Source organism: Charadrius vociferus, unplaced genomic scaffold, assembly GCF_000708025.1.
Source record: "Charadrius vociferus isolate BGI_N301 unplaced genomic scaffold, ASM70802v2 scaffold549, whole genome shotgun sequence".
Taxonomy (NCBI): Eukaryota; Metazoa; Chordata; class Aves; order Charadriiformes; family Charadriidae; genus Charadrius; species Charadrius vociferus.
The window spans coordinates 669,253-689,825 of NW_009650103.1; the positions used below are offsets into that span (position 1 = coordinate 669,253).

At 42.8% G+C, this 20,573-nt stretch overlaps 1 protein-coding gene across 1 annotated transcript in view; it reads right to left on the reverse strand.

Moving 5' to 3' along the window:
- DDX31 (DEAD (Asp-Glu-Ala-Asp) box polypeptide 31) overlaps window positions 1-20,333 on the reverse strand; it is a 49,748-nt gene extending 29,415 nt beyond the window's left edge. Inside the window, exons 1-15 of the mRNA XM_009892312.1 lie at window positions 20,286-20,333; window positions 19,690-19,943; window positions 19,420-19,495; window positions 18,900-18,943; window positions 18,383-18,453; window positions 17,728-17,792; window positions 16,869-16,913; window positions 15,244-15,285; window positions 13,120-13,184; window positions 12,191-12,310; window positions 11,683-11,789; window positions 10,700-10,935; window positions 10,172-10,348; window positions 7,382-7,441; window positions 1,412-1,462 (exon numbers count right to left, since the gene is read on the reverse strand). Coding sequence (XP_009890614.1) covers window positions 1,412-1,462; window positions 7,382-7,441; window positions 10,172-10,348; window positions 10,700-10,935; window positions 11,683-11,789; window positions 12,191-12,310; window positions 13,120-13,184; window positions 15,244-15,285; window positions 16,869-16,913; window positions 17,728-17,792; window positions 18,383-18,453; window positions 18,900-18,943; window positions 19,420-19,495; window positions 19,690-19,943; window positions 20,286-20,333 — 1,461 coding nt within the window. The remainder of the gene's footprint in view (window positions 1-1,411; window positions 1,463-7,381; window positions 7,442-10,171; window positions 10,349-10,699; window positions 10,936-11,682; window positions 11,790-12,190; window positions 12,311-13,119; window positions 13,185-15,243; window positions 15,286-16,868; window positions 16,914-17,727; window positions 17,793-18,382; window positions 18,454-18,899; window positions 18,944-19,419; window positions 19,496-19,689; window positions 19,944-20,285) is intronic.
- Window positions 20,334-20,573: the final 240 nt, after the last annotated feature.

The window sequence follows — 20,573 nt, forward strand, 5'->3', positions numbered from 1 at the left end:
TTGCTTAACGCGCCCCCTCCATCCCCCATATATAACGGTGCCTCTCATTTACTTCACTGGGAATGAAAACTGCCCAGCTATTTGCAAGATCTGATAAAGGGTGACATATTTCCCTCCCTTTAACCTCCCCTTATTCTTCCCCTCCTCCTCTCCTTCCTGAAAAAATGAACATGCACAGAGATACTGCTCAGAAATGAGCCCTCAGCAGTTTAACTGGAAAAAACCCAACAACCAAAGCCCACTCTAGTGTTTATACCTGTGCCCTCTGGCAAAGTTTCTACTGGCTAGAGGTGTGAGTAAGATGCTGTGAGCAATCTAATTGCTCCCTGCAGGTCCTTGCTCTTGGACACAGCTCTCAGGACAGCTGAGATTTCGCCTTCTGGACACACAGAAGTCTCCCAGGGCTTTAGGTAATTTGCACTGCGTTCTAACACTGGCAACTATATCTTTGGTTAAATTATATTAATATACAGATCTGGGAATTAAAGACTTCACTTCCCCAGCCTTCTCCAACTAGCTAGCTGCTACACAATCTTTCTTTTTTAAAAACACAAAATTAAAATTAATTGTTACCTGAAGCAATGAGGTAGAAATAAAAAGGCTTTGTTGAGGCTCTATGACCTGTTCCTTTTACCCAGGTGTCACTTCATACACGAGAATCTCTGGATCAGTTTTTCCTCAATTCAACTAACCTTTTTTTAATTATAAATCTTTTATAAAAATGAAATCTGCCTCATGCCCCCAGCTTCCTCTTTGAAATGACAGGTTGGTATTTTCAATGTTCAATCCATCTCCCTTAATTTCTTTTTTTTTTTTTTTTTTTTCAAAGACAGTATTTCTGGCAACAGCAATGCAGCAGTATTGGGTTTTTTTTCAGGGGAAATCTGAACTATGCGGTTCTCCTGAAAGCTGAATGCTTACAGCTACCCAGCCCCAGCCCCAAGCCAGCAAAGTCTCACTTGAAACACGCAGGTCATTGCACAGGCACTATTGGGCTACTCGATGTTTAACATTAGGATCGCACTTAAATTCCTCATGGAACTGCCTCCCCAGCAAGCTCAGAAATGTAGTAACACAGAACTGCAAGAGATGGCCAGTACTTCACAGGATTTGGCTTCCTGTGGGGGGAAACAGAGGGTGTTTTCTCCCAGCCAGTGCATTTACACAGCCAATAACGCTGGAGTTACTGAAGATGGAAACAGACCATCAAAACCAAAAATATGATAGCAGTGCTGTATCCTAGCGAAACCTTGAGTCCCAGTCCTGCAGTCAGGAACATACGGGTCTCTCACATCTGTAGGCATCAGCACAAAGCAAACTGCAGAAAGAGGGCCTGGACTAGAAAGGGATTTCAGCTGATTACAACTGCACTTAATACATACACACACACATACATACACAGCAAACCTACCTGTACAATCCATGTAACTTGAGGCAGGTCTAGTCCACGTGCTGCAACATCCTTTAACATTAATAAGGAAATTACATTAGTAAAAATGCTTTGAAGATATCAGCAAAGTAAGAACTCTTCTGGGATGGAATTACACCAGGAAACAACTGGCTATGCAAGTAGGAATTTTTTGGGGAAAGATGGACTGAAGGTCAGAAATAATGTTGAGGGTTTAAAACGCAAGGAATATTGTTAGCAGACTAATACAATAAAAAATAATCTACTACTATGGCCCAAAGCCTAGAGGATATAAAAACACCTATTTCAGGAGAGTGGTGTTGAATTACAGTAGTCTGTTGCAGTCCCTTTACATTATATCTGAGAGAATCAACTGTCCCAACAGTAGCGATACCTTTGGTTCTTCAGTTTGTTTCACTGATGAAAACAGACCTGCTCATAGGCAATTACTGCCTAAACAGCGAGAGAGGCAGAATTAAATCTCTGGAAGGCAACACTATTTCTGAGCACACCTTTCTCCACAGCCAGCCTAAGAACTAAACGCAGACTGCTCATGATGAAGAGGAAAATGGCCATAAAGCAAATGGTCAAGGATCCTAGGCCTTGAGTGGAATGTCCAAAGCTGCACTGATGTCCACCTACAAATAATTAGTTGTTTCCTTGGTGACGGTCTGAAGTCGAGGAGCAGATGACTTGCAGGTCACCTGGCCCTACAATAAAATCCCAACAATTTAGCAGAATCTGCAGGAAGCTGGAGTACAGCTTGAGGAGAGGGGACTATAGGAGAGCTATCCCCTAGATTTTCACCTGTCTGGCTTTGATTTGGAGAAACAAAACTCAGCCCCAAAGAAAAGGGTCTGAAGCTGCTGTCAGGAGTGTTATTTGATGTGCCAGCTGGTGAGAAAACCCATCAGCTTGGAGAAAGACTTGAACGAGACCCTTTAGTTATGCACACCCGGTATAGCTCAAAAAACATACCCTTTCAAAGAGAAGAGAGAGTTTAAATACTGTTCAAAACGGAGAGAGAGAGTGCAAACACGTTTCAATCTCCCTTCTTGATGTTCTGTTCATTAGCAATGTCCTCACATACTCCTTGGATTTTACATTCACCACGCGCAATAACAGAGCAGGTGTGCAGATTTAACTCTGTTAGGAAATGTTTTGGAACACATGTATCTTTTAGCTAGTTGCAAAATAGAATATATTAAGAACGTAAGCAGGAGCTTAATGTACTAAAAATGTGTCAGCCACCCACTGAAGTGTTTTCATGCAACTCCCACACACGTTAAAAGACTAGGAAGCTGATGTTTTGGCAGCAAAGGCCTTCCCATAAGCACTAGCCAGGTTGCTTTGTGGCTCCAAATGCAGTAAGAGGAGACACTTTCCACAGCGCCCACTCTGAAATAATACACACTTTTGCTCCAACACGCTCATTAAGAAAGGACTTGTTCCCAGACTCAGAATGAACAGATGTACAAAAAGCCATTTAAAGGAGGTTGGAGAAAATAAATCAAGAGAAGTCGGGGAACGTGTACAGCAGTTACCAGGATAACAAGAATATAAACTCTACAGCACGATCAGACAGGAGTGCTGACGTATGATTCCGATCTGGCTGGCTCTGTTATATACTTCCACGCTGACAAGTCTTTGGTCCTTTCCTATACTGTGCTCTTTCTCACACCCAGTAGACTAGGAAAGGCTGTGTTTGATGAGAGGGCTCTGATCTTGGGACAGGGCCGTTTTACCCAAAATAAACAGATAGCCAAGCCCGTCCCTGTGGTCAGGAGTGGGCACCTCCAACATGGGGAGGAGAAGTAGACAGCAGGGGCAGGAGCCATCCCTCTCATCCATCAGGATTCTTTCCCTCCTCTTCTAAGATACGTTTTCTCATCACCTCTGGCTTGGAAACTACTGCCACAGCCAGTATTGTTCTCATGTGCGTTTGCCAAAGCAAGCAGGAAAGTTGAAAAGGTTAACCAAAAGCCTAATGAATAGCCAGGGACAACATTTTAGGAGGAGGCTCTCTCCCATCATCAGCTTTGTATTCACTATTGCTTTCACAATGCCACCAACTCCACTCAGCTGTTACTGACACAGATCAGCAGCTATTCTCCTGGGGTTTAACTTGGCTTTCTTTCAGCAGTGTCTTGGGATTTACTGGTAATTGGAGTGTTTTGCAAACTCTCAAAGATTCCTCAGTATCAGTCCACCTGCGTCTCCTGTAGCTCCTTTTCCTCAAAGGCCCTAGTAGAGAGCAGCAAGGTAGAATTAGGATAAAAAAACTGAGTTGATTTGCCTTCCCGTGTTGGCAGAGCCCATGAGCTTCTTACTTCTCAGGTGTTTAGCAAATACTTGTGGGTGACCTTACCAGGAAAGGAAATACAACTCAAGCAACAATTACCCAGTTTTACTAGCACTACATTTATTCCACACACAGCAGCACTAATCTGCTACCAGTGCTCTTTCAAGGAGCTCAACAGATTTCCAGTGGACTATCCCTCCCTTCTTTTGCACTGCCCCAGACGGCATTCCCCTTTCCATGCATGACCTCACACCACCATTCCTTAGTAACAGGGAAATCAAGAATATGACACCTCAGCAGGTCACTGCTGATTCCCTTCAGTGGGAAGTGGAAGTGACCATCTCACAGAGAAATAATCTACACCAGTGCAATTTTAAAGAAAACCCAGACGCCAAGCAAACATGGTAATCTCAAGCCTTAACCACATTCCTGCCCCGATTCCCCCTGCAAGCCACAGAATGGCACAGTATCGAGGTACAATCCACCCGAGGACCCCCAGAAATGCTGAAATTTCTGCTTCTAACAATTCATGTCACCAGCCTGTGCTCATGGTGGTGGGGTACAGAGGGGTGGGTACAAGGGAATGGAGGGCAAAAAGGCCACACAAAAAGCGAGGCGTATCGCTGCAGAAGATCAGAACCAACACCATCACAAAAGTTTTGCAAGGGCCTTGGTTTGCTCAGTCCCTCTCACACAATCTAATTAGGGCAAAGGAAATTGCTAAAGTTGCTTTTGAAAGACACTCAATGGTGAGGTCTTGAAGGCCCTGAGCTTGACAATTGGCTGCCTACATGAGGCCTAGAAGTACAGATGGAAGGCAGCTTGCTCAGGTGCCAGGCTGTCAGTTGGATTAAAATGACTCATTTATTTACCAAAGAACCTCACAAAGTGCTTTAGCTAACAGGCAGAGAGGGCCTAACGGCTCTCCAAGCTGGGGAAGAAGCTCTCGCGCCTTCCCGGCCTGCCAAAAGTCATTACTGCCGAGTGTGGAAAGCCATCAGCAGGGTAGAGACCCCCGTCGGCAGGGTGACAGATTGGGCTGCGTAATCAGAGGAGGAAGGAGAGAGCACAGAAGCTGTCAGAGGCGAAAGCTCTTGGCTGGGGCCGCCAGAAAACTGGCAAGATGAGTTAGCGTGACTGAGTAAACAGCAAACAATCTCCAAATGATCTTTCCTCTCTCCCTGGAAGAGATGAACTTGTTTAAAAGGCACATCCCAAAGGAAGCCGCAAAGAACTTCAGTGAAGGAGAGAGAAATAAATCTGGATGAGACCCTCTGAGATACACGGCCCTTCTTTATTTTCTTGTCTGCCAGTTTATATTGTCTGGCAAAAATATTTTATGGAATATATTAATATACATATGACATAGAGCAAATTAATAAAAGGAACAGCAGGTCCCATTGCTTACTAGAGCGGAAAGATGGGTGGAGAACATAGCATAAGGGACAAGGGAAGGACGGTAACGTTACTGGTGTTGCTCTTTTGTGAGCCAGGTTTGAAAATTTTGTGGGCACAAAACGTGATTTTGCAGTGAAAAGAACAGAACCACCTTTCTGCAAAACATTTTTGCTGATATGAAGAAAAGCGTCAGAAAAAGCAATGCCCTCGGAGGCAGGAGGTGGTCACAGTGCCTGGCTGCCCTTTGGACATCTGCGTTGGGGAGGCACCTGTAATGTGGGACTAACGCAAAGTGTATCTCTATATTAAGGTGTCCATATGGTCCCCATTACTGTGGTAACAGGCCACCTCCTGGTTTCAATGCATTTGTCCTCCCAACATCTCTGTAAGATAGAACAGTGCTACTATCCCCATTTTACAGATGGAGAGCTGAAGCACAGAGAGATTTTGGACTCAGACACACAACTTACTGTGCTTAACGTGCTAACCATGTGCCAGCTGAGCCACAGTAACTGTAACTGTCAGGATTTGCATCCCTGCCTTGCAGTAAATGCAAAGTACCTTAGACTGAAATGAAGGAGGGTTACGATAAATGCATTACCTTACACTACCTTCTTCATGGCAATCTAGGTTAATTCACATTATCTCCTATTTAAGACAGGTCAGGAGCAAACACAACTATCGCTGCTCAGCTGACACGTGGCTACTTGCCTTGTCATCACAATTCCACATCCACTTGTACGGACTCTGTGGCATGGCAGGAAATCAAACCACATCTCCAGTGTCTCAAGAGGGGGATCCCATCCACTGGGATTTCTTTATCCACCTTACTCTTTTTCCTACCTTGTCAACAGCTGTACCTTTCCTGGCAGATTCTTTCTGCCACAGGCTGCATTTCCCCTTCAAATGGTCTCACCCAGGAACTGATATCCCAGTGACTGCAGTGACTCTGTTTTCCCTTTGTCTAAAATCGAGCATTTACTGTCTTTCTAACATCATTAAACGGAAATGTCAATAACAAAAACACGTCCCTAAAATTTCTGTTATAGACAGCATGTGCATGAAGGACAACAAAGTTTAGCTGTTTATTATTCAGAATCTACCAAATACTTTTAATCTTCAAGACACTTAACCTACACCACTGAATGATTAAGCTTTGCTATCCTCCTCAGTTGAGACACTTAAGTATTTCCTGCATATACAGGGAAACCAAGTTATAGTTACACTTAGGCATTGTAAAGACGCATTTTGACCTTGATCGAATCATTGGAAGGTTGCACACACAAGCAGGACCAAGACTACCATGTAACAAGTACAATTTTACAGGCGATACAATATTTAATTTGGCAGTGCTAAATCAAACACTCCTATATACATGGGCAGTCCTATTTTGACCCATGGACATAACAGTAAGATAAATTCAGCCCCCACTCTCTGGAAAAAATGGCAACTAGTTTCCTTTAAGAATAATGTGCTGCAAGAACAGGAGTCATTTCAGAGCTGGAGAGGGTTTCTCAGCTCTAATTACTCCCGATCGCTGTAATTTACAAGTTTGCGGTGGGTAGAAATCGCCAAGATTCACACATTTTCAGATCAACAGCTGCCACTATTAGAGAGCAAATCGTGCAGCCTTCTGCACCACTGCAGCAGGCTAGCTGTGGCACCGACAGGTCAGAAACGAGGAGCGGAAGGTGCCACCACAACACAAGGGTGCCAGCAAACTTCAGTAGAGGACAAGAATTTCTCCCTCAGCACCCTTGAAGGAAGCTTGAAGGGCAAAGCATGGAGAACAGCAGAGCATGTGCATTTCTAATGACACCATTCTCTGGTTGGGCTTCCCTTCCATCCCTGCAGGTTTCTGTTTTTAACCTTGGGGTAGTCATTAAGATGGGAAATATCACATTACATCCAATTTACCTGGCAGTTATGGGGCATACTACAAATTAGGACTGCGTTCTATTGACTGCATGTAGAGGGCAAGGTTCCAGCTTCAAATGAACGGATTTTTCCAGACAGAAGACCATGGAAAATATTTAGAGGCCTCTTGTATAAGACATACACTTTTTCTGTATATGGCACCTTGCAGCAAAAGATCATGTAACAGTTTGCAAAGAAGGCACCAGTCCTTATTTAACATGTCAGATGTAGAAAAAGGTGACTTTCCTCAAGGTCAGACAGTGAGCTTGAATTAGAGCTCAGTGCCAAATCCTCTGTCCATTAGATATCAGACAGACCCATAGCATGGAGCTGCAAAGGGACTTTAAGTTACTTACAGTGCAAAGCAAGACACCGGTCTTGGATTTTAGGAACTCCTGGAAGACCTCTGTTCTTTCCTAGAGGATTGAAACAGAAAAATGAGGAGTCCTTATGCATATTGCAATCAAACATAAAGCAAATCAGCTAATGTAAGAATTTAACAACTATGCCTCATTCAGTACAATATGCGCAGCTTCAAAAGCAAAGGAATTGACTTCACAAGATCCAGTCAGACTCTTTCTGCAGATGGAAAAAAAAAATAATCTATGGCACACAGGTGTGTTCCCAGGTAGGAAGGCACAGCATTTGGGGGAAGCCTGAATGCATTTGGTCAAATCAAAGCAGCCAACACCTCCACTGTTTGCACAGAAGCATGGCCTGGGTACATCAAAAAGGAGCAACTGTTTTATGTGCAGAGAAGATCCACAAAAGATTAGGCAGCAGCAACAGAACAGAACAGAAAAGACTATTTCTATATACAACAAAGCACTGGCATACTTTATGGGCAACACAGGCTTTCGTGAAAGCAAGCAAAAGCTGGACATCTTAACTGCTGTCTGTCCAGACACACGATGGGCAGGATAAGCCCATATTGTTGACACAGTGATATAGTCACATCACAAGAAATCAGCCTCATCACGTGCCCAGTGGGGCATGCAGACAGTCACTGGACTGACTGTGTAATTATTAAGTATCGGGGATGCTCAGCTGCACAGTTGCTCGTGAGAACTGTTGTGGGATAAGTCTTCAAAGTAACAGGGCAGGAGAGACGAGACCTTGGCCAGAAACCCCTGCCCAAGGGGGCAAGGGGACAGGACTCCTGGGCCCTGCAGGCTGCTGCCACAGAGCTCCCAGGGCACCCTCCCATGGCCTTCCCACAGGAAAAGGCCTTGTACTGGCGAGGGACACCAACGAGGCTGCTGACACAGGGATGGAAGTCCTCCCTTCCCACAAGCATCGGGGCAGGTGCTTCCCAGTCTTGTTGTCATCTCTGGTCTGCACCAGCAGAACTCCCACAGCCCCCACTTCTAACACGAGCTCAGGCTCCCAGGAAGGGCTGTCCACAGCCCCCAGATCCCATATTACCCCACCAGCAGTCTCTGACCTGTTGAGCCCCAGAACTGCAGGAACCCACCACTCCAGCTCCTCTCTTACCTTCAAAAGCCTCTTGCTTTGTCAGTCCCACAACCTTCCTAAGCACGCTCTAGACAGTTTAACTAACTACTTTGGGGTGTGTTTTTTTTTCTTGATAAAAGCAAAAGAAACTGATCCTCCAACCCACACTACATCACAATGACACTTGCTATCACACAAGACAATCTCTGAGCATTAGTAATGGAAGGCCTCAGTAGCATTCGGTCTTTGCTTGCCAGTACCACCTATCCACCTACACTCCCTCTCCTTAGCTGTGGGAAACAACCACACACTCACATTCCCTTGATCTGATTCCGTTTACTCTTTTCCTTTTCAGAGCTCAGGCTGTCTTTGGCCTCAGAAACACCATACGTGTTTCCTTCCTGTTCCTTTCGCTTCCTCCTTCCAACATATCCTTGTTTTCATGTTTCAAGCCTTCTTCCTCAGAATTCTAGCTAGGGGTTAAATGAATGTCCTGCTTTGTTGATGATACAGAAGAAACCTTAGGTACTTGACTCCCAGCTAGAGGTACTATTCTAGGAAAGAAGGGAAACTTGGGCCTTGCCGACACATTGAACCCTCTGCTGACAAAAACTAAAGAAGAGAGCACGCTGTATCTTGTTGACAATGACAGCAGCCGTGCTCAGCAGTACCATATGGGATCCACAATTTAGCTCCATTAATGCTCTTAATTTGAAGACATCAAGCACTAATTACACACTGGGTACTAAAAAGGCAAAACCCTTCCCCTGGTGCCAGCTACTTAGTGGTGTTCTGTTGGCTTAACAGCTGGTCAGGGTAGAGTTGGGCCAGACCAGGCCTGCTCACTCGCTCAGGCAGGCAGGTTGAGGAAAGGCCAGACTGCAGGGACAGCAAAGCACATGTTTCTGGTCTCCACAGGATGGGAACGAGTGAGAAAAACAATGGCTCTTCACCTCTTGCTTCATCAGAAGAGCTCTATTCATTTACTCTCTCTGCTGTGCAGCTCAGAGTAGAGCAGAAACTCTCTCCATCACAGACCAAGGGCAGGATCGGGGACTGAACTTTCAAGGGAGGTCCCTCAGCTATTGAGAGAAATGCTACACTGACAGACCATTTGACACTCTTCTTCTGCCTCTCAGCCCGCTGTAGCAAGCTCCAATCTCATTCTCCAGGCCTATCCAGCTAAAACCAAGACCTATTTTAGGGTAATCACCGTTATATTGCTATTATTCCATCCCAGGAAAACAAGCAGTTTGTCAAGATGCTGTTCTTCAAAACCAAAGCCAAACTGCTCCATCCTCATCTAATGGGGGCAACTTATTGAGTAGTAATGTTTTGAGGCTTGGATGAGGTTTTCCTTTGGCATAAAAAGCCTGTCTTGACTGCCTGAGAGAGAATCATGGATACATAAATGGTTTAAGTGCGCCCACTGGGAATACTGAACGGCTGCCTCAGCCTGCTGAAATAACACCTCTTGCCTCTTCAGCTGTGTTCTTCAGATATAGCTACCAAGGTACTTTCCAGAAGTGGGACAATATTCTTATTCTCATTAGCAGATGGAAGACTGAGGCCCCTAGAGGTGAAATGACTCTCTGTCCTCTCTTCTGCCCTCGTCCCCAAAATAACCACACAATAAATCATAGGGAATAAAGAATAAAAACTGTGTATCCTGACATTTTGAGAATGCTTACTTCCTGTTCCATGTTGCCATGCAGTCGTAGAAACTGTAAGTGTGCAGAGGAGACAGAAGAACGTTCAGGTTGTTCTGACATTAGCCCTCCTGAAAGGACCTTTAGAAGGAGCTCATAGTGGAATTCCACTTGTTCACAGCTGGAGAAAAAGATGATCATCTTGTGTTGTTTTTCAAACTGCAAGAAAAGCAAGAAAATTGCACATGACCATTTCCACAGGCCTCTCCCAATTCCCTGATCATTATAAGATCCAGGTGACTTCCACTTCTGGAGATACGATTATCCAGGAAAGGATTACAGAGTTTGACACCAAATAGTGAGCCCACAAAAGTAGTACGAGTACATGCTGCACAAGTATCTCACTGCCGGTGTGCAAGACACAATAGCACCTCAGCTCTCTTGTGGCTTCCTATACACTAGATGCACTTCAAAGCCCTAGATCTAATCCATGCTATCCTTGACAGTGTAACAGATAAAGGAGTTGGAAAGAACGAAGGGCTACTTAGTAATATAAAGGCAGAGTCTCACCTTGCATTTCTCAAGGATAAAAGCTGCTAACGTGACAAGCCTCAATTTGCTGGGGACCATGACGACATACTGCTTGAGCTTCTCCGGAATAGCAAAGTTTTCCTGGTCCATGCAGTTTGATGAACTACTGGGTTCTCTATCCGTTTGTGATGCTGGTTTGAGACCCTTCTGGATTTCATCTGCTATGGAAATGCTGATGGGATCATTCAAACTGATATCAGCAAGCCGTGTTACTCCTGAATCACAGAAAATGAAAAATACATGAGGTCCAGACTGGGGTGCTGCTGGGGAGGGTGACGATATAGTCACATAAAAAACTCCAACTAATGCAATTGCAGTGAAAAGCAGCAAAGGGCAAGGAACTAACGAGCCATGCCTCAGACACTGACAGAACACCTCCACAAACTTCAGTCTTCTCAGGGCTTTTAGCTGCTGCAGACTCCACAAAAGCATCACAAGACACTACTTTGGTCAACTGTGTTATTTCACATTGTATAAACATCTTGACCAGATAGACAGCACTCGGCAGTCTTATGTTTTAACCACGTATGTGGAAAAACCCAACAGATCTTCAGTCTATCAACAGTGCAGGAGTCATGCGGCCTGGCTCAACTCTTGCCTCAGCAACTGACTTCTTGTATGTTACTGAGCAAATCCCACAGAAGCTGTCCTGTCATTAGCTTTTTTGTCTTAATTCTCTATCTGTAAAGAAAACAAACAAGCAAACAATCCAGTGCTTCCCAGGTTCATGGTGACTTGGCTCTGGAATTTGCGATAAGTATGCAAGGACCATGTAAGTATGACACTGACAGAAATTCCAGTAGTGAGAGATGAGTGCCATAAGCCCAAAGAAATCAACAGGCATTATTCCACTTTTGCAAAGGGCTTCAGATTGGGCTGTAATATAATCACATTCAACCAACTATTTTGCAGTTGCCTGTGCATTATTCAGCTAAAGGAGACACCATCTGTCTATAACCCACCTTCCGTGAGGGTGGCTGAGAGAAGGACATTCTGACGTGTCTCTCTCTCAGCATTTAAAGCATTGAGTATCACAGCTACATCCTTCTCAAAGCCCAGGTCCAGGATCCTACAAAAACAGCAGAGGTAATGAAAGATGCTGTAGGAAGGAATGAGGAGAAAGTTTTAAGGCTACATGAGCCAATTAGGAATAGGGGAAGAGCTAGAGCTGATCAGATCTTTGGCCCATCTAGCTTCACGATCCATCTTCAACTTTTGCCAGCATTAGACATGTCAGAAGACACTGAGAGAATCTCTGCAATGAACAATTGTACAACAATATGTACAAAGGGGACATTTCTTTCTAATCCCAGACATCTGGTGCTTGGCTGAGGCCACCGAGCATGAATGGTTTATGATCATCTGCGTGTGACTGCTCTCTTATTTTTAAAAAAATATTTAGTGAGGTATCAAATGTAGATGCAGAGGGTATCATAATTATTTCCCATATATAAACACTCAGAAGTTTACCTGTCTGCTTCATCAATAATCAGCCACTGAGTGCGACGGAAATGAATACATTCTGTGGACTTGATGTGATCAACCAGGCGACCAGGAGTTGAAATGAGGATATTTATCCCTTTACGTAATCTGTTTAGATTAAAAAAAAAATACAAACGACTAACCAAAACAAACAAACCCACACCCACTCAAAACATACAGGTTAGCAGTAACTCTGGAATAGGAACTCAAGCGAGGAACTGGAACATATAGAGGAAGAAATTATGGCCATACTAAAATTAGCAGGGACAGCATTTTCTCACTGATTAAAACTGTGATTTCTTGCACAGCTAAATTTTATCCTTGATCATCATTGACACTAAGAGGTATACTTAGTGATAAAGACATGGTGGAAAGAAATACTAATAATATTTAAAAAAAATAAACCACCAAAGCTAGGTTTTCTTTTCTAACTGAGTACTTTTTTTACTGTCAACAGTAAACTTCTTTTTGTGTATGCTTATACACTGAGAAAAGAAAATTCCATTTTGGATTACCAGCTTACAATTCAATTCTTGAGAAGGGAAAAGAGAGAGACTTTTAACACCAGGAAATCTCTTCTCCAGAAAGCAATTTCCCCCATAACAAATACTGTAGACAGCACCCGGTGGTAAGCAAATACAGGTGTTTGTCAGAAGAGGAAAAAAAAAACCCTACTGACACAAGAGATCATCTTCTCAGAAGGCTCATCAACATTTTAGAAATAGATCCAACCGGGGGAAGTGAATACTTCCTGCTTACCCAGTCACTGTGTCTGTGTAAGATCCAGGGGGATCACAGCTTGATCCAAACTCACAATCCTCTCTCCCAGTAAGAAAAGCACTCTGAAGAAGAGTAACAGACAAAAAGGCTGTAGAGCAGAAGGACCCAAAATACAATTTAAGAAGTTGGCTTCCTACCTGGCTTTTTCAGATTTTCTCTTTTCTCCCCCCATTAGCACTCCAGGCACAATCCAGGCAAACGGCTACAGAAAGGAAAACCAAGACCAATATAGATTCTTCTTAATAAAGAGACAGAGCCTAATCAAAAAATTATGTTTCCTGGCAAAAAGAGAAAGGACTGGGGCTGACAGCAGTGTGCATCTGATTTGATCTAACAGATGCAGTCTACATGCACTCTCTCACCCACAGCTACATATCAATGGCACCTTTAGCTCTAGCCATGTAACTTGCTTCCCACATCGTCTAGGCAGATAGAAATGCAATCATTTTTGCACCACTTCCAATCACATAATAATTCTTTTCCTTCTCCCCACGTAGCCTAAATGTTCAAAGACAAGCTACAACACTATTTCTTCATCTTGCCTTTAAGCCATATCTTCCTGTGGCCAAGGAAAATTTAAGAAAAACACAGGACCTATAAAGTTTATACATACATAGACCTGCATGCACGCAGCCACCATGTCTGTGAACATTAAATGTTAGTCTCATTGATGCTGGTGGGAGTTTTTGTCACTAACTGTAATGAGGTCCAACCCTTCATTGAATCCAATATTGCCCAATACTTACAGGGGAGATAATCAAAGCACAGTACTGCCATTGCCTCACTCCAGAGGAAACACAGGACAGAAGCAGAGCACAGCTTGTAAGGATTGCTCAAATGCGTGACTGGTAAATAGGCTTAAGTTTGCATGGGTCACTGCTTGCCAGAAATGTTCCAACAAATAGCTTCTACAAAAAGAGTTCCTTTTTAAGGTTTAAAATCAGGATGATGTCTAAGCAAGATCCATACAATATAAACTCAGCAGCTGGCATTAGAGTAATTGCATCAAGGAGCAGCTCAACTAGCCTTTTTCTCTCTCTCAGTCTTCTTTTCTCCAGACTAAAGAGACCCACGTCCCTCAGTCTTCCCTCCTAAGAGAGATGTTCTAATGCCCTCGTCATCTTCATAGTCCTTTGCTGGACCCTCTCCAGCAGTTCCCTGTCCTTCTTGAATCACAGAGCCCAGAACTGGACACAATACTCCAGATGTGGCCTCACCAGTGCAGAGCAGAGGGGGAGGATGACCTCCCTCGACCTGCTGGCCACACTCTTCTTGATGCCCCCCAGGATGCCATTGGCCTTCTTGGCCGCCAGGGCACATTGCTGGCTCATGGTCATCCTGTTGTCCACCAGGACTCCCAGGTCCCTTTCCACAGAGCTGCTCTCCAGGAGGTCAGCCCCGAACCTGTACTGATGCATGGGGTTACTCCTCCCCAGATGCAGTACCCTACGCTTAAATCTTCTGCTTTGGGTCACTATGAGAGTTTACACTGGACTCGATGGTTACTACACATTATATACAACAAAGAAAAATTAAAGGGGGATCAATCCAGACTTGATCCTTTGAAGGACATCAAAAGTCCACTCATAGTAACTTCTAATTACTATGGAAGAAGACTGAAGTACTTTAAAGCTCAGCATGACACAACAAAATCTTATTCCAGCACTAAAAAAAGACTTGGAAAGTGCCTTATTATTTCAAAGAAAAAACAGAAGAGGGAGTGGGACTATGGCTCAGATAAATGATTTAGATACCTTCGAGCCCCATGTAAGATACTCTGCCTCAATTAAAAGGAAAGCACTACCATTTAATGATTTTAAAAGCCTTCTAATTTCTCCAGCCATTCAATTGGCAAAGCAGTTCACCAAGTTCTATTCCCCATCTGAAACCCATCTGTCTAGTATTAGTTTCAGTAAAACGGTACTTGTCATTGTGAGAGTTTCCATTCATAACTCAGACAGAAACAATGGTAGGTACCTCTAAAAACAAAACATGAAAATCAGCTATGCTTGTTTCTGAAAACACATGCAACTAAGGTGCCATAATTAATCAATTAGTTGTTCACTGAATAGTTTAAAACATGCCACGGGGAAATGACACTTAAATGCACCTGAAGACAAACAGATTTATCTTTAAGCACCATGTATCTTGCCAGATGCTGGTTTTCCTTAAACATCCAGTTGAATTCACATGAATGAAGCTGTTTAGCATCCTACAGCAAGAGGCTCAAGGAATAAGAGCACAGAACACTGAATTCTTACCTTAAGTAGTTTCTGCATTGTATCAAAACTCTGGAGTGCAAGCTATGGAAATCAACAGGAGAAAGTGAGCACTGAAAAAGTCCTGTGACTGCAAAAACGGATTACAAGCTCCTTTGGCTCAAAACGTAATATAATCTAGTTATGTGTATTATCAGAATTCTAAATACATTCTTAATTTTTCTTTGAGAAGCTGTGCATTATTTTATTCTCTTGCATAATCCTTCTTTTATCATATTCGGACCTGTTCAAAAACCTCTTTACTGCTTTTGCTCCGCAAGCCAGCTCCCAGGACAATATAGACTTCTGCTGGCTTCTGTGAATGCCCCAGGGAGAAAACAAGCTGAAGCCACAAAAGATTTTGCTCCACTGGAAAAATAAAAGGGAAAATGGCAAAATTTCCCAAAGAAAACCACTATGAAAAGTAAACGCAGCCCAGAGGCTCGTTATCTTCTGACAGTCAGGGCAGACCACATTATTCCTTCACCTGACCCACAGAGTGATCATACCACTGGATCTTTCCAACTCTCCATGACCCAGTCAGCAGAATAGAGGTGGTATGTACAAAGCTTGCAAACCTGAATGTCTGGTCAGTAGGAAGCATTTAACTGTTGGGTTTCATGTGCTGTCTGACAGCCATTTCTGCTGTGGCAATGAAGACGACCGAGAAACGCAATGCTGCCACCCTGACTCGTTCGTGGAATGAGTATGTGAGCAGGGCTTACTTATGGGAGTAAAACTATTCTAAATGCTCTGACTATACATACTACATACTATTATTTGCCAAACTCTCAAGAAAGGCCATGGCTTTCAATACAAAGTGAAAGTAATACCAACTGTAATTACAAATTATCTTCATAAGTACTCCCAATGGCAGCCCTTTAGACAAGCTTACAAACAGTTTCTTACATGCTTAGTATTCATACAACATCCTAGAGAGGCAATAAGTTTATTGCGGTAAAAATTTAAATAGCTTCAGAGCTTTCTACTTTCACGGAACCGAGCTGAGATATTGCACTGCAGGTTGCATAAAATATTGTGCCCCAAACTAGATAGCTGCAATCAGTCCTCCACGTGGAAGTTATTATCATTTGACACACAAAAAAGAAAAAAAAAAAAAGGTTGATACCTTCCTCTGAAATTGCCTTTGCCATTGCAAATAATATAAATCAAATAGAAGACAGTTCAATGGAGAATCCAACTCTTGGTAGCCTTATCTTCAGCGTTCACTTACGGATTTGAAAATAGGGTTTTAAAAATGAAACGTTTGTATAAACCTACACATTTGCAAAGCTGATTTCATTGGTTTTACTTAATCCTCTTGTGTGAGCTAGGCAAACTTCTCTCTCCCATACAGTCAGCTAGAGAGTTTCTCCAGTATTCCCAATTATTTCCCACTGTGCTTTACAGAAAACTTAAAAGATTCCTTCTTTTTTACTTTAGTATGGCACCGAAAAAAAATGACAACATGCACCCAGAGAGAAAACACTCCTTCTGTGAGGGCAAGATCTGAGCAAAAGGACAGACATTTCCTAAGACAGTTCCTGGTGGACCCACATCTACACACTAAAAATCAGTGTTCAAACACCCAGATTCAGACAGAATCAGAAAGAAAAAATGCCACCTACCTCTCTTGTTGGGACTAATATGAGTGCATAAGGCCCATCACTACGCTGCAAACAGAGAAGACAAGAGCTCCACTAAGAATAATGTAGCACTGATACACAGAGCCCTTCCACTTCTGTTATTAGTTGACAAAGCGATTTTTGAAGGGTTTTAGTACAAATTTGTACAGAGTTTGGGGTATTCCTCCTGTAGCTTTTAAAAAAAATCAAGTCTCTCAAATATCAATACTGCATTGCCTTCTCTTTCCTGCTTGGAGACCTACTCCCACTCATACCCAACATTTTATTCCATACACATATCGTTTGTGAGTTGCAGAAACACTCTCGTGTTTGATGCACAGCAACAATCTGTAGATAGCAGCTGCAGAAAGTAACAGTTCAGGATGGGCTGGAAACATTTCAACACAGAAGGAAAGTCAGGTTGATCTCTTCCCAAAAAACACACAAGAGATGGCAGATCTGCAGCAGCATTTTCTGGTCAACCAGTAGATCCAAACTGGGAGCATTTATCAAATCTCACTCCATGTCAAAGATTAGAAACTTATTACTCCTAAAGACATGGCAGTAACCTTTGTCTTCAGTTCTCTCAGCTTCCAGACCATCACCTCTTCTGTACTCTACCTTCTCCAAACTTGACTATTTAACTGCTGCATGAAGTAATGGGGAACACATAACATCGTTCTTGTATCATCTGTATCTCTGCAGTACAGGAGGATCACATAAGCCACGTGCACAACTAAGAAGAGAGACTGCTTAACCTTTGTATCAAGAAGAGACAGTGATGACTACAAGATAAGAGCTGGATTTCATTTGTATTAATCTTAGTATCATAAGCAAATATATTTAATTCTATTGCACCTACCTTTATTTTGGATTCCGTTCCTTGCAAAGACTGTACAAGTGGAATCCCATAGGCAAGAGTTTTACCTTTTTAAAAGGAAGAAAATTGGAAGACTTTCCATCAAAAAAAAAAAGTGGCAACTACAGCACTCCAACAAATTAACGTACCATTCATCCTACCATTCTTAAACTGAGGTCAGAGTCTGGAAAAGTTTTAATTAAGTAGAAAGTTTCCAGAACAGAAGACTGACAGGCAATTCACCAAAGGGTTAAATTAAAAAAAGAGGCAGTGTCATCCCACTAAGATCTATCTAAATAAATATCCCCACCCACTGAAGGAAATGAGACATTCAGACATAGTTTGCTGCAGAGCAAGCACATAAGTTTGTATGGTAAGAGCATGTGCTGCTTAGCTCTGCTGGCCTCCTGGATCTGGATCCCCAGCATGAGCCCTGGAATAGGCCCACATGCAACGGCTGGCAGCTGCACAGCAACATTCAGTCCCACCACTGCACCGTTACAAAGTTTGCACAGCATCTGTCTGTATCGCAGCAGTCCCATGCCAGGCTATCCAGCCTGCGGCTTTCATGAGCTGTACTAGAAACATGAGGTTTTGGTTCTGTATTCGGGATCCGATTTAATGCACCCTAGGGAAGGAGACTGAATTAAATACTGACCTGAACCAGTCTGAGATCTCACTAGTGCATCTTTGCCTTGCAGAAGCACAGGAATTGTCTGCTGCTGAACACTGTGTAACAAACAAAACAGGTTAGGAAATACAAATGTGACATGGGATAGAATCCTAAGGTTTTCACATACAGTGACTGTTTCAAAACTGTTTACCCCAAATTCCAGGCATTCACCTCTGACGTGTAGCTACATCAGTAGATGTGATTTCTAAGGAAAGTCTCTAGGTAGGCATAAGACGTGATAAATTGAATCATAAAACTGTCTTTTTTCAAGTACCAAATTAGAAGGCAGGACTCCAAGGTTCCACCTTCAGCTGTGACAACTGACATACTGCGTCACAGTAAGTAATAACTTACAAGTTATTCCTCATCCCAAACCAACCAACCCTATGGCAATTGGGACAGCTTAACAGGTATTGTGGTCTTCACAAACCAGTTACATATAATGAAACAATCATAGATGACTGGCTTTAAGGGGTAGTGAAGTTTATATGAATTTGCTTACCTGGTCATGCTACTTATCTTTAGGACGGTATTTATTGTGGAGATCTAGAGAGATAATAAAGAGTAGTAAACCAGTTTCATTGTCAAACTGTTCCTTTTGTTACTTTCTGTAGAACAAGAGAGAGCGAAAACTAGAAGACTGATGCTTATTCTTTACATTACTGGCCCAGGACAACTGGATGTAAAAGTTCCCATGTCCTCAAAATACTTCTTAGTTAATCAGAATTACACCATTGCTGGTACATCATGAAACATCAGACTTGTTAAAATACAACACTCCCAAATAGTTTTCTGTGGGTTTTTTTTTATTACAACTGCAAACAGTGAAGGGTGCTGGGACAGTGTGGTTGGGGATGGGTCAGGACACTGGCCAGCACGTTGAGCTAAGAGACTGCAACAAAATCAGGCAAAGTACTGGCAAGCCTGTCCAAGTCACCACGAATGTGCATCTCTCAGCCTTCTAATCTGCTCCCCACCCAAAAAAGGGAGGTTTCAAGGCGCACAGCCTTCCTGCCACTCACCAGATGCGGATGGAGGTCCAGCTGGCTAAAAGAATCCGTAGTGAAAACATTTTCTTGCACCTGCTGCACTGCTTTTCTGAGTTAGGGGAAACAAAGCAAAACAAACCAAAGTACATGGTGTGGTTATAAATTATACAACAGTATTCTATATAAACAGCAATGAAACTACTGGTACCAAGCAACTGCTTTGCCCAAACAAGGGCAAGAATTCAAGACAGTGAATTTCAAGGCATTAAAAAGGTTTTTTTTCCTGCCATTTTTCTAAAATACCTGTGAATTTCTGGGATATCAGGGTTGTTTCTAAACAGGCTGGACGTCTTAATGAAAGGTTTGCTTTTCTGGCTTTCATTTCTGTTGTCAGTCAACTGCTTCTTAGGAAAACATTTTTGTGATGAACTTCCCTTCTCCCTGATGTCAGCTTCCGCAGCACATTTCTTGAAGGTGTTTATTGACGGCTTACGTTTACGTTTCAACGGTGGGTTTCCATGTGGTGGCTGGAGCTTTCTTTTCAGAGCACTAGATTGCTTTAATGTTAACAAACCAGATAGCAAGAATTCATTAATGACTGAGAATTAATAATATGATACTATATTGAACACAAACATCAGCCCACACATAGATCCCCTATTTTTGGAATCCTCTATCCCATCACTAAAGAAACTAAGTTTGATTTTTGCAGCTAGACAGTTCCTACTCTAACAGATTCACCACCATTCCTGATACCTCTGAACGCTACTGAAATGCAAAGAGAAAACTAACGTCACATGTAGTGCTCATCTCTGAAGGATTTCATCTAGCTTCTCCAGTAACTCAGCAGAACACGCTTTAAAAATCTCTCTCAAAAGCTCTGCAAATCTCCTGATTACATTAAAGCCATCCCCATAGGCTTTCTTGTTTCTGTGGACAGGAGGCATGGCCTGTACTTCACTCCAACTTATGCTTCTGCCAACTTTCAGCATTTCTGAGCTCTTTATTTCTGCTTCTGCAGCAACCAGTTTATTTTACTGATCTTCTAATCATCCTAAGAAAAAATTTTGCTCTCCCCATATCCCTCCAGGAACAGTGAAGAAGCAAATTAAATTTAACTTCCTTTGGTCCCCAAAGCCCTTTTTCCCTAAACTTGTTTTTCCCTGACACTATTGCAAAATTCAAAA